The sequence below is a fragment of the Neolamprologus multifasciatus genome, chromosome 11 (assembly GCF_963576455.1).
Source record: "Neolamprologus multifasciatus chromosome 11, fNeoMul1.2, whole genome shotgun sequence".
Lineage (NCBI taxonomy): Eukaryota > Metazoa > Chordata > Actinopteri > Cichliformes > Cichlidae > Neolamprologus > Neolamprologus multifasciatus.
The window spans coordinates 27,727,222-27,740,957 of record NC_140449.1 but is presented as its reverse complement, the minus strand read 5'-3'; the positions used below and the strand labels follow the sequence as shown (position 1 = coordinate 27,740,957).

At 37.7% G+C, this 13,736-nt stretch overlaps 1 protein-coding gene across 1 annotated transcript in view; it reads right to left on the bottom strand.

The window, feature by feature from the left end:
- Positions 1-13,736, bottom strand: part of LOC146508701 (neural-cadherin) — a 135,939-nt gene that overhangs the window by 79,141 nt on the left and 43,062 nt on the right. The window contains exon 2 of the mRNA XM_085176577.1: positions 1,330-1,518. Within this exon, the coding sequence (XP_085032703.1) occupies positions 1,330-1,518 (189 nt within the window). The remainder of the gene's footprint in view (positions 1-1,329; positions 1,519-13,736) is intronic.

Genomic DNA, 13,736 nt, shown 5'->3' with positions numbered 1-13,736 from the left:
AGGTCTTCTGCTTGGTTGTTTGGAGGACCAACTAAATATAAAAATCATATTTTAAAAAATCTTGATGGTGACGCCTGACAGGAACTGGATCAGAACTTTGAAGATTTTACATATCAAATACAAACACAAAAGGCTACAAGTTTACAGTTTTATAAGAGTAGCATTCCTGATGATTAGATTGTTGTCTTATTCATTTAATTTTTTAAAATCTAAGTTTAAATTAAAGTAAGTCTTGCAACTTGGTGTTGTTTTAAGTCTATAAAAACATGGCAGAAGGGAGTGACAGTGATATTTTAGTTTTCTAAGAATATTTTGAGTATATTGAAGAATAACAGAAGATTTTGTAGATATAAAAAAAGAACCATTTGTTTCAACTTTTATTTTTTTTATAGTACAGTTTATGTCAGTGAGTGCACACTGTTTTTAAAAAGAGCCACAGAAACTGAAACTTTCACTGCATTTTAAGCCACTAAAACAAAAACTGCAAATTTAGGATGCTGTAACTGATTAAAATAACATTAATGCCCCTAATTGGCTTCACTCACTCTACGTGAATATATTTTCACATTGGCATGATGTTAAAAAAACATTTTTAATATAAATTATTTGATTATTCATTCGTACACATGTAGTCACATTACGCCAAGGGGAAGTAAGAAGCTTTTAATAAGAAAGCATTAGAAATTAGCTCTCAAAATATCTCCCCTTTACTTTCCTCCCCCATTTTTTTTCACTTAAAAAAAAAAAATCCACAGCCACCGGCGCCCATCCGCCCACCCTCTGACTCTCCCACTCGCTGCCTCTCCAGAGACTTCCCTATTATTCCTGAATCTGGGAGCTTTCTTTGCCCCAGGGAGCGATTAACAGCGCAGCTCCATCCCGTTCTTGAGCATTTCTTTCTCCCTCTTCCATTTGATGGTAATTGAAATTCAACAAGTCAAATTTTTGTTTATAAATCACTCTTTTGAAAAAAACAGGTTTGTCACACAGAGCCTGGCAGAGCTGCAGCAGACCTAATTACAGATACAAGCGGGAGATAAGAGCAGGAACAAACACATGACAGGTTTTTAGAAAAACTGACTGAAAAAAGATGGAGGTTTGACTGTGGTAGGTAAAAAACACCCAAAAACAATGAAAAAAATACAAGGAGTCGGGCGAGTGTTGATATTATAAAAGACGTGTTAATGCATTTGAAATGTATTTTTCATCTTTGAAGGGTTCTTAACATCTTAATAGCTCATTTTCAGCATATACAGTATGCTACATGGAAAATATTTATATAGTCATTATGCACAATACAGCAATTAAAATAAGAATTTAACCACTCACCTTCAAATAGGAAGAACTGAGGTCGTCCTAGTGTCCCGTCTCGTTGTCGTGCTGACAGTCGATACACTACGGAGCCTGGTGTTGCATCAGGACCAATAGCACCCAGGTAAGGTGAGGGAAACATCGCCCACTGCAGGTCAGCCTGACTGGGCATGCTCAGAGTTAACCTGCACAGGTACCAGTCATCACCTGGATAAGAGAGTAAACAAATATGACATTACTACATGTAACTGATTTGAAAAAATCCTGTTACTCAAGAATCCAAGATAGCTCTGAATAGCTACCATACAGGGATTAGGATTATGTAGCTGTCCTTCTGAAAGGCATGGTTGCATTTAGCCAACTTATTACTCCCCCATGTACCTGCTGCACTCTCACTTGAAAAAAGTTCAATTGTTATAACACCATTAAGTTTGTGAATGTTACTTCTCTCGCAAAATCAAGAAGGAGGTGAAACTTAAAATATAAGAGAATGGTTCTTGCTGGTATTTAAACTGATCTGTTTATTTATGTATTGTTAAATAACCCTATTCAAAACTACCTTTCACCCAATGACGGCTGGGATAGGTTTAAGCCCCTCGTGACCCTGAACTGGATAAGAGGAAGAAAATGGGTGGGATGGATAAATGAATGGATGGAAAGAAGCGTTTTTCAACTGAATACTAATCTTTATTGAGCCCAGGAAAATTCATAACACTTCTATAACCAAAAAAGATAAATGTTTGAAAAATGTCCTCAGAAGACAACAGAATCTGATTTAGTTACTTGGCCAGTACTGTGCATACATTTGGTTTATGTTATGGCTTCTTATCCAGTATTAGTATTGGATAGTATTAGTATTAATTCAATGATGCCGTTCAATGTTGACAAATAACCACTCTTTTTTAGCCTTTGGTTTTAACCAACTGAAATATCTGACTGTTGAGCTACTAAGGTGACCAGTCAGTTTCTATATGTGTCTCTCAACCTGTTTCCAGACACAGGAAATCAAATAACTTCATATGAAATATTAATTATCCACAAAAATATGGACTGTAGTGTCCATGAAATGGCTTTGTATTAAGAGTATGCAGTATGTATTTACAAGATTACAAATCTAAAATCAACATTGTTAGTAACACATTAGCCATATAACTGCTAAACATCTGGTTTTAAATCAGGTCCATGTAAAATATGTCATAGAAATGCATTTGCCTTTAGAAATAATGACTCTTTGTACTATAATATACAGTACCAGTCAAAAGTTTCGATTGATAGTGATTTAATAGATGATTTCTGTGCATCAGTGTTTTTATATGTTTTTATTTAAATGTTACCTAACAATCTCCATGTGTTGGTGGTTGTCTGAGTGCTTCAACTGCATGGCTGCTATTGTTGTCTCAGCTTTGAAGTGACGAAGCTTGTTAGCTAAGCCAGCTGCACTCGTTCAGACAGTGGTTCAGCCAATGGGGACAAGGTGACATCGCTCAACTTCTGTCATTTTTTCCTCATAGCTCATCATCACCTTGCTGCTCCAGAAGAGAACAGTGAAGGAGTGACAGGGAGGAAGAGAGAGAAGGAAGCAGTTCCTCCAAAATAAAACAACAGAACTTTCACAAGATCACAAAGTCACGCAGCGGGAGCTCCCATTCTCCCAGTCAAAAATACACACACACGCACACACGCATACACGCACGCACATGTTTTTTCTGCATCCAAAAGTCAACTCCTTATAGATTTTGTTGTGTCGTCTGGTTCTGAGGAGGCATTTGTTTGGTTTGAAGGTGCTTTGGCGCTAGCTGTTGTTTTGGCTCTTGTGTCGTTTTGCAACAGCAAAGGAGACAACAGCCTGAACAAGAGAGGAAACTTCACTTCAGAGAGACCAAAGAACGAAAAAAAAGAGATGAGGAGGTGGCAGAAGAGGAGGTGGAGGAGGGAAGGAGGTGAAGACACAATGGTGTCTACCTTTGTTTCTGTCTTCTCTGAAGGTCTGTCAACAAACTGAACATGAGAGGGAGAGGGAAAAAGAGGAGGACAGGAAAAAGGAGGCAAATGAGACAGGGACATAAAGGGAGACAAAGAAGTAATAATAGAAAAAGCAACAGGAAAACGGGAGAAATGAACAATGGGGTGAAGCCAAAATGGGGGAAAATAAGGCATAAAATGCAAAAAAAAAAAAGAGAATAAAGAAGGAATATGGTGAGCATAGATGCAGAATGAATAAAAAAACAATGAGGAAAAAGAAAATGTGCTCCATCTTAGAGTTACCCATCAAATTCAAGTGCACAAACACATACTATTACACTCAGTGTGACTGGCACTGTCAGGGGATCCCATTATCTCTGAATCTGCATCACCAAGAAATGTCCACAAATCAACAATATCCTCTATGTATTTAACTCTGTGGTTTGTGAATCGCATATTTTTAGCTTCAGTAATCCATTATTAGTTACCTGTACGTGAAAAAAAACCACTAACAAAAAGCTGTTGTTTCTGTAATGATTAATATTCATTCTGTATATGCCAAATAAAAAATTAATGTCCTTTCAGAGAGGAACAACTTAATCTGAAAATAAAAATATATCCTATTCCAGGCCAAAGCATGCTGTGACTATGATAAACACCCATAAATAAAGTGAGAAAATGAGCAAAATGCTAACTAAAAAAAGTTAAGGAGATGAGGGTGAGGCGATAATGAGGACAAAATCTTCCAGCTTAGCGCTCCACTGTCCTCTCCCGCGTTAGCCGGCCTTGAGTTTTTAGTCAATGCATAAAATCCAGAATAATCAAATCTATTTCTGTCTATTGTTTTACATATGCTGTGCTGTGGGCCGTGCATGAAAGCCAAATGAAGTCTGTCCTATTATTATGATAAGCATCAACACGTTCAGATGCAGTGCCAGCGGTCAGCACATGTGTCAGCCTGGGCGAAAACTATAAAGCCAACCTTACTGTATGGAAATACAACTGCGGGGGGGGGGGGGGGCAAAGTGGACACAATGCCTCCTTTGTACCTCCAGGCTGATAAAAGGTCACTGACACTAGAATAATGGCATTTGATATATGATATAATACGTAGTCTCTGCAGGGTTACACTACAGCTTGTTTATCTGTATTAGTGAGTGGAACACAAACAGCAGCCCCTCCTACATAAGTAAAATTTTACATTTTGTATATTATTTAGGAGTCTACACAGATAAAGCAAATAAAGAATTTACTGAACACTATGGGCATTAGAGAATGTCCCTGTTAGATTAAAAGAGTTTTGCATTATGGGCACAGTGTAATATATTTTGATGGTAGCCCAATCAGTGAAAACAAAGGGTCTCCAAACATCTTTGCTGCACACAAAGAACAGTGGACGAATCATCTGTCCAGCAGCCAAGACTATTACAGAATGTCATGACAAGGAGCTTAATAAGAGCTGGAAAATACTGCCAGAGACAAGAGGCAGGAGATGAGAACACAAACAGAAAGAATTAGCTAAAGTGCTTCTGAGGGAATATATGCACGTGGAATACACGGCATGCTTTCATAAAAACATGGTTTTGTAGATTCGACCTCCACAGCTGTTAAACCGGTATTTCATCTCAACATACATCCTAAAATGTAAAATCTTAATGTAGTTGCATTTCAAAAATGTGACTTAAAAATGTTCGACTGCCTTATTATTAACAAGTTGGAGTGTGTGATGATTCAGTGACTGCAAACTGTACTTATCACAGTTCAGTTCCTCAGAGGATGGTCTGTCTTTCAAAAATGTTATTTCTATTACAATGTTTCGGAGGGAAACACATTTGTGACCACATTATATTTGGCATAGACGATGGGTTGTATATGCGGCATATCACATGTCATTTCTTACATACATAAAGTATGTCTACTTTATGAGGCAGTACAGTGTTATTAAACTTTTTAGTCATTCTTTAGAGGTGCTCATAGCATTGGCTTAGGTTTGTTTTAATGAAATACGAGTTCCCTTTAGTTACACTTTCTAATGAATATTTACACAGTAACACAGACAGGAATCAGCATGTGATACCAGCCTCTGGTATGATGGTCTAGCTCTTTGTATCCCCTCAATCTACCCCAACTATCTCCTGATATCTGCTGATTCTGATGCAGTTCATAATTATTGTGGTTTATTCATTATAAAATACTTCATATAGTACTGGGACCGGTCCACATCACACTGAAAGGAGTTACTTGGCCACAGAAACCTATACAGTGAGACTAATTAGGTTAGTTTGGAACTCTTATTGAGCCGGCCGAGCATTTTTAATGCATTAAGCACCTCAGCTCTCAGTGACCCTGCCTCTAACCTTCTGTTGTCTGCCACTTCATGACTGAGTTGCTGTGGCTCCTAAACACTTTCACTTTCCAATGAATGCACTTAGAGTTGATATTGAAATGTCTAGAAAAGAAGAACACACAAACTACAAACTTATTTGTTGCCACATTTGATTCCTATTACAGTACAACCTAGACAATCAGTGAGCTCTTTAAGTGTTTGCAAAGGCAGACTCCATTGCTAGATGCTTGATTTTATACACTTTGTCAATAAGACTGAAAACATCTGATGAGAGGTATGGCCCAATTCTTTTTGTACATATAACATTTAATATAGTGACCAATTACACTTCACCTGAATGTAATGGGAAAAACACTTCAATCATGTAAAACAAACAAACAAATGAACAAACATTCAAAAATCCCTTTAATTTAATTTCGTTCTAGCACCATCCTCAGGACAAACCAGTAGCAAAATGACATTATGTTGTTTTATGCTGCAGTGTAGCCATGAGCTACAATAGCAACAATCCAATTAACTTGTCTTTTTTTTTTTTTTTTTACACTAAACTGTGGTTCTAAAAGAAAGGTATTCAGGAAATGTTGCAACAACTTGCTCTATCCTGCCAAACTATAGCAATGAGTTTAGTAAAGTGGAGAACTCGCTTATATAGCTTTAGTCCAGCCTTGCTAGCACCCAAATGTGCTGAACAGCTCCTTGATGCGAATCACTGAACTTGAGAAGTCAACGAACACAAGCATGCATGCAAGCATGCATATAAATATGCAGAGGAATGTCCGGCTCAGGGCAGGAGTGGGCCTGAAGCAAAGAAGAGGAGTGGAAAATGAGGACGAGTTAAGAACCTGAACACTGAGCAGTCATCCAGTGTTCACAACTGTTCATTTTCCACAAAGAAATAGATGTGTTCTTTTCCTTAAACATGTCAAAGTAAGAAAGTAAAGTTATGTTGCTTTCTTTAAGATTGCTTTTCTGTTATGTCAGTTACTGTGACATAACAAAAGGCCATTTCAGATTATTTTAGTTTTTCTCGACTGTCTAACCTTTTAAGAACACATGAAGAAGTGTTATGTTCTGCTAAGCGTTTCATCCATGACTTATTTTATTCCTCTGCTTCTACCCATAACCCCTTGTGTTTTGGGGTAATTCCTCATCACTGGTTAAATTAAATTTTCATGTGCAATGAACTGCACCACAGTTTTCGTGTTAGAGGACTCAGTGAATTACTTTACAGAGCAGTGGTCTGATATGATAAACTGTATATCTTAAGAACACGCTGCAGGCTCTCATTGATGGACAGTCAAGTGAAGAAATTCAGGACAGTTTAACTGATCTTACCTTTACAAACAAATTAACCTAAATTATATTATTATGTGATATGTTGTTCTATGGGGTCTCAGAAAAATTACATTTCAACTTGTAGTTCTGACCATTGGTCATTGGCCACTGAGCTTTTAGATCTTGGAATGACTGTAATAGATCTAAAGTGCCTACTATTGTAGGAGGTCAAACGCAGTGGGGGCCACTGCTGTAAACATTGGTTTTTATTTGGTTTCTGATCAATTTTCATTTTTAAACAATCTATTGTTCTAGGTTAACTAGTAAGCAGCTATTCTTGCTTAATTATCTAGTGAAAATAATGCAAAATAAATGTTGCCTTGGAACCATTTCTAGTCCTTGAGCTCTCACTGTAACGCCATTGCATATTTAAAGCTCATACCCAAACCATACCTTTCAGTTTCTTTGTTTACTCCACGCTTTCAGCTACCTGGGGAAAAGTTACCAATTGCTATTCCCAGGGCAAATGGTTCAACCAAGACAGTGTGAATCCTAAGTAAAAGAACTCCTTTTTCCAAGGACATTTTGCAGCCAGTAGCTGGCAGATTTACATAATGAAAACAAGACGGGTTGGAAACCAGACTAAATGCAAATGGTGTCACTATTCAGCAGCATTCACAATATTCAATAGATATTAAATTCATAAAGATAAGTAAAAGCCACAAGCTTCTGTGACACTTTAATATTTTAAAGTGTTGGGAGAAGTGGCGACTGACAAATACAAATAAGCCTCGGCCATCATTTGTTTGCAAAAACGATGAGGTATCCCATGATAGCGCACACACATGCACATACACACAAATGTTTTCTAAGCAAGTAAGTAAAAAACTGTATAGAACAACAGTCTTGTTATGCCATGGGTCCCAGCTGGACTTCACCACTGAGAAAACAGAGAAAACTAATGTTTGGAGAAGAAATACTGCTCATTTTTCATCTCTTTGTCTAAAATTCCCAGTCTTCTATCCTCAGACTGTCAACGCTACTGTGTCTGTCATTTACATCTCAGTCCCTGCTGAACTCCTTTCAGACTGTTATGTTGGTGTTAGTTTAATGTAGCCTGCACATTTGCCACAATATATCCCATCTTCAATCCTATATTAAAAGTGTTCCTTTCAGGAAAAAAGGTGACAAATCAAAGGAAAACATGGAGCCCTGACTGCTTCAGTCGGGGGCTCAGATGGCTTTGTTATTCTGTTTTGGGGAATTCTGTAGGCATCATTTGGATCTTCTAAAATGAAACTGTTACTACATACACACTACACACTTAATAAAGAAACACTGTTTGATATCATCTTTATCACATGATGAAACATATCCATCCATATCTATCCAGACAGGCGTGGTCTCCTCCAGGATGACAGTGCCCCGATCCATAATGGCACCAGGGATAACTTAATGATCTGATGAAAATGTGTTTTTCCCAGTCAACAGGTTTCAGTTTAACATCTATGAGACATTTTGGATAGACGTGTTAAACGGTGCTCTCGATCACCATTATCAAAAGACGAAATGAGGACAAATCTTTTGGAAGAATGGAAGATGTTTAATTTGTCACTTCCCTGTATATAACACACGTTGGAAGAGGCCCGAGCTCTTTGTTTCTGTTCTGTTTGTGTGTGCTGACTGTATTTGTCCCCTGCTTATCTGATAAATCGGTTTGGCTGCTGCAATGGCCTAATTTCCTGGCAGAGATCAATAAAGTTTCATAAAGCTCTCAGCGGTTCAAAATCCCTCACCGTCTGTTGTGTTGAACACTGACTGTCCTAAACTAGTCAAACAGGAAGTGTTGAGAATGACATGTCTTTTATACAGCCGGATAAATAGTCCCAGTGAAGTGCAGCTAAGTCCATCTTAAGCCGCCACTTACTCATTTGAATCTCAATGCAGAGCGTGTCATGGCTTGTTATGCAAAACGAGGCTAAAAAGAGAAAGGGAATTGTGCTTTGTTTACACCAAACTCCATTCTGCTGTCTTTTAATTTAAATTCATTTATTTGTTTGGGGAGGGGATTTGTTTGTATGACACACAGCGTACCGGGATCAGAACAGGATGCAACCGAATCGAGAGGACAGAGGCACAATGAGAAGAGCTATTTTCTGTCTTTTCCCTCTGAGTCTCTAAGTTGAATGGCAGCTGATGCATTTAGCGTGAAGCTGAGCTGTGGCAGCCAACCAACGGCGCTTCAGAAATAGCTGTTGCTGGTGCTCGCAAGAGCTTCAATTAGAGGAGGGCTGGAAAACAAGATGCGGGGGGATTAAATTAAAATGTGGTCGCGCCCACAGGTTGTCACACAGCCGATGATGAAAGGTGATTAAAGTGAAAGATGTGTTTATGTGTAAAAAGCTTTTAACAAACCTGTTTGTCACAACCTGCTACGCAGAGCAGCAGGAGAAACAAACTCAGATACAAAAACAGGCAAGAAAGATTAAAGATGAGAAGAAAAGTGCAGAGATGTCAAATACAAGGAAAGACAAAACAAGCAGACGCAGATTCAGGCAACTCACCGACCCCCAGATAACCTCCCATCGCATTTAATTTTTTTTTGTGATGCTTCAAAAGATGAATGTAGGAAAAACCAAAGACGTTTGCTATAGAGAAAATCCCCAAAGAATGAAAAAAAAAAAATACAGCATATTCTCAGAATCAACAGCACAAATGTATATAAAAGACTAATGTCATGCTGTCACATCCTTTCAATCAAGCTTTTTGGTGTTAAAAGTCAATGTAAGGAGGAGAAAGAGCTTAGCCTAACTTGGCCCAACTAAGGGCAAATGCCACTCTAATAAAGTTAAAGATACAAGATAAAATAAGCACTATTTAGAAGGATCAAAGGAGCTGACAGTTCTGTAGAAAACAGTCCCATCATTATGTGTTTTCTTTCTTTTAAGGATTATTTGCATACTAGTTTGAAAATAAAGAAGAAAGCTGATAAGCCCCAGAGTAAAACCTCTATGCAGACCTTTTGATCCCTTTTATCCATGATGTGTGTAGCAGGTAGGTTTAGACTCACAAACTGACACAACTGTATTGGGATTGCTGCAGTGTGCGCCACACATATATGCACGTCTTTCTGTCTATATGAGGATCTTTGTTGACATAATGTATTCCAAAGCCCCTTACTGTAACCTTCTCTATCATATTCAAACATCCATCCTCAGCCTAACACCCACAGATTTAAGTCCCTACAACTTATGTGCAAAACCATAACTCATGTGCACATGACTGCCATAGCGCAGGTGTTTACATGTATGTATGTGTTTGCATGTGTACATGGGTGTGATTGACGTAGTGGGATGCGTCTCCATGGTGACTCGCTGGGAGCAGGTGTTCTCATGGGACTGGTTGCTGGGACAACACGTTAAGTCTCTATCACACGTGAAAGCACTCTGGCTTTGTGACACCACCTGTGTCTGTGCATGTGTGTGTGTGTGTCAAGGTATTTAATATATCTGAGGAATTTGAAGGGCTTGAGTATATTTTGGATGATGAATAGTTACTGTTTGCAATTTAATGTGACTCAGTATATTCATATTTTTGATTTGTATTTTTTCATTAGTGGTAAGATTTATAGTGAAACTGAAAAAGTAATTGAATGTATACATCTTTGTATATGTCTATCTACACAATCTACATTAATTAGCGCTTTGCATATATAGGACATAAAATATTAAGGATATTTTAAAAGTACTTGGCATTTGACCTAAACTGAGAATAGTTTTTTGTTGCTATGATAGCAAAATATTTATTGTATATATGTTGCACATGATTTTTTAAAGAATTCTAAAGAAGCAGAGAATCCTTTAAACCTCTGGTAGATGTAATTTACAGCCTACTGGCTCACCACCAACACTCTTGGTTATTACTAAAGACAGCTATTATATTGACAGCATAATACAACACATGATGGAGAGTCATGTGTTGTATTACTGTATGCTCATTTCTGAACTCAAAATACAGACTCAAATACGAGTTACTCAGATTACTCCAAAAAAATTACAAAGAGCAGGGGAAGTAAATGGGAAGTGTGGCATGATGTGACAAAGAACAATGGAAAACTGAGGCATATGGGAAATACCAGGGTAAAGAGAGACAACATCAAGAAGATGGGAAAAGGGAAGCACAATTGGAAACAGGACACAAAAGACAGAAGCTACAAATTAATAGTAAAGAAAGTAATAAAATGAGGGAATACCTAAAACTACATCTACAAATTACAAAAAAAGGTTTGACTTAGATGAATGAAGAAACCATGAGAACAGAATCATGGGAAATAAAATAAGATATAAACTAGAATACAAACTCAAATGATATGAAGACTGGTCATACTATCCAGAAAACATATAAAAATAAACAGAACTAAAACATTAAACTCGCTATTGTACTACTGGTTTGTATCAGTACATGATATATTATCTGCAAAATCTATACCATTTGGTATCATACATAACACAGTATCATGGATCGTGTTAACTGGTCAAGTAATTTGCTAAGCTAGTCTAGCATTTTAACCAAGGACTTACTAGTAGTAAGATTAGGCCTCAGTAACACAGCCCTAGAGACTGCTTGGCAACAACCCTCACAACCTCCAGTAGTCACTAGAGACAAATGTCTATTCCTTGACTGGTTTGCGAGAGGTTGCTGGCTGTTGCTAGCTGAAACTGCTTATAAAGAGGGTGTTTCTGATTTTCTAAATGTAAGAAAAAGTCAGGCTAAATTGTTAGCAGCAGTCAGCGAGCAGATCTGTGATGATTTCCTGAATGTAACACTAGAAGACAAATAACAGTGTTATCAGCAAGGTGGTGGAACCTCCAAAGCATCTTTAACCCCAGGTACCCTCGCCAGCATGATGAAAAAATCCACTATAAAAGCTGCTAGATTTCAAATAAGCAAAGAAGAAATGTAACGCGTGAAAAGCAAAGCAAACGATGCATGAAGAAATTTGAATCTGGCTTCTCCTTCCACAGTTGAGCCAAAGTGAAAGTTAAAACATCACTGAACAAACCCTCCACTGTTTGTGAACCCGGCTCTCCATCTGGTCCCTAGGAGCCAGCGGACAGAGGCCTGCTGAATCCTAATTAACCACCTTATAGACTGGCCTACTTTACCTCTGCACACATATACACAGAAGCTAAAGTCCTGCAGGCACACAGTTAATTAAGCCCCATTTTTCACTGCTGATGAAGAGAGAGAGGGATAAAAAGGAGAGAGGGTGGAACGATGGAGAGAAGACAGAGAGAGAATCCGTGTTTAGAGCTAAGATAACAAGGCAGATAATGATGAAAATAACAGATGACAAGAAAATAAAAAATCAATGCATAAAACTGCCTGTTTGGAGGAGCAGAATACAAAAAAATGAAGCAATGTAACAGTAAACAGAGCTATTATAACTGGATTGACATTTAAGAAAAAAAATTAGTGAAGCAAATCAGGAAAACATTGAAAGGATAAAAAAACAAACTTAAAGCTATCACAAAGGCTTTCATATTTCATTTTCATTAAAAAAAATCAAGCTGAACTCTCTCCATCACTTTTTCCATTTTATTTTCAAAAACAACTTCAGGTTTTGTGGGTATTTGGCTTATCTCACCAGTTGAAAGTGAAATGACCAAAGGCAGATTTTATTAATTTGTTACTCAGTGGGAGGTGACACATAAATCAGAGGTAGATAAAGTGAAGGTAAGATAAAACATCTTGATATTAATGGTTACCCTGTGCACAACAGCTAATATACGTATATAAAACAAATGTTTTTACATTTGCTGTTGCTTTTAGTTGCAGAAATGTAACTCTTACACCCTCTTCTCATGCCTCGCGTAGTCATTTTAATTGATTATAGTGGAGTGTGACATAGTAGCATCAGCTGTGTAGCTGGTCTGCATGTTTTACACATTGAGTTTAGCCACAGGATTAGTTTAAAAGCAGTGATCTAAAATGTGCTTCTGAATAAGATGTAGTTCCTTTAGTTTATTGTGCTAAAGATGTTCCCATTCAGTTATTAGAATATAGACTCTCACAAAGTCAACTGTTTTGGTAGTAATGTGGTTGCACATTTCTACTCACTAATGTCCCTACAGATTTTGCTAAAATGTTAATAAGTACTTAATAAGTAAGTCTTTAGGTCTTTAGGAAATTCATAATTGCGGGTACAGCACTTAACACAGAGTAAAAGAGTGCATTTTCCACAAATGGACGTGTAGGTCTATTTTATGTTTATGATCACTATTGTCATGCGATGGGGACTACAGACTGGCAGTGGTTTGTAGGAGGAACCGGGACAACATGAAAACTCAATTAAGGTTTCATTCTGTGGTCAGGGCAGAGTGGCTGAAAGAATGAAGGAGACAGAAGATGCAAATAATGGATGGAATGATGGGAAAATGGAAATGGAAGAGATGAGAGATATCCATAATAGGGTGAACACTGCAGGGCAACACTAAGTTCTGACTGAACCATTTGCATACTTGAAGTGCATCACTCTACAAAAAAATTATTAAATTATTATTAAATTAAAATTAAGTGGAAAATATTCAAGACAATTGCCAGTCTCCCAGGAGTGGATATTCCAGAAAATTCACCCCGAAATGTTAAGCTCCGTGGTAAAGAGTGAGTATTCTAGGCTTGTTTCAGAGTCATGGGACCTGGACGCCCTGCAGTCATTGAGTCAACCATGAACTCCTCTGTATATCAAAATATACTAGAGTCAAATGTGAGGCCATCTATTAAACAGATGACGCTTGGCTAAAATTACACAAGTACAACAACAGAAAGGCTGAAAAACAAA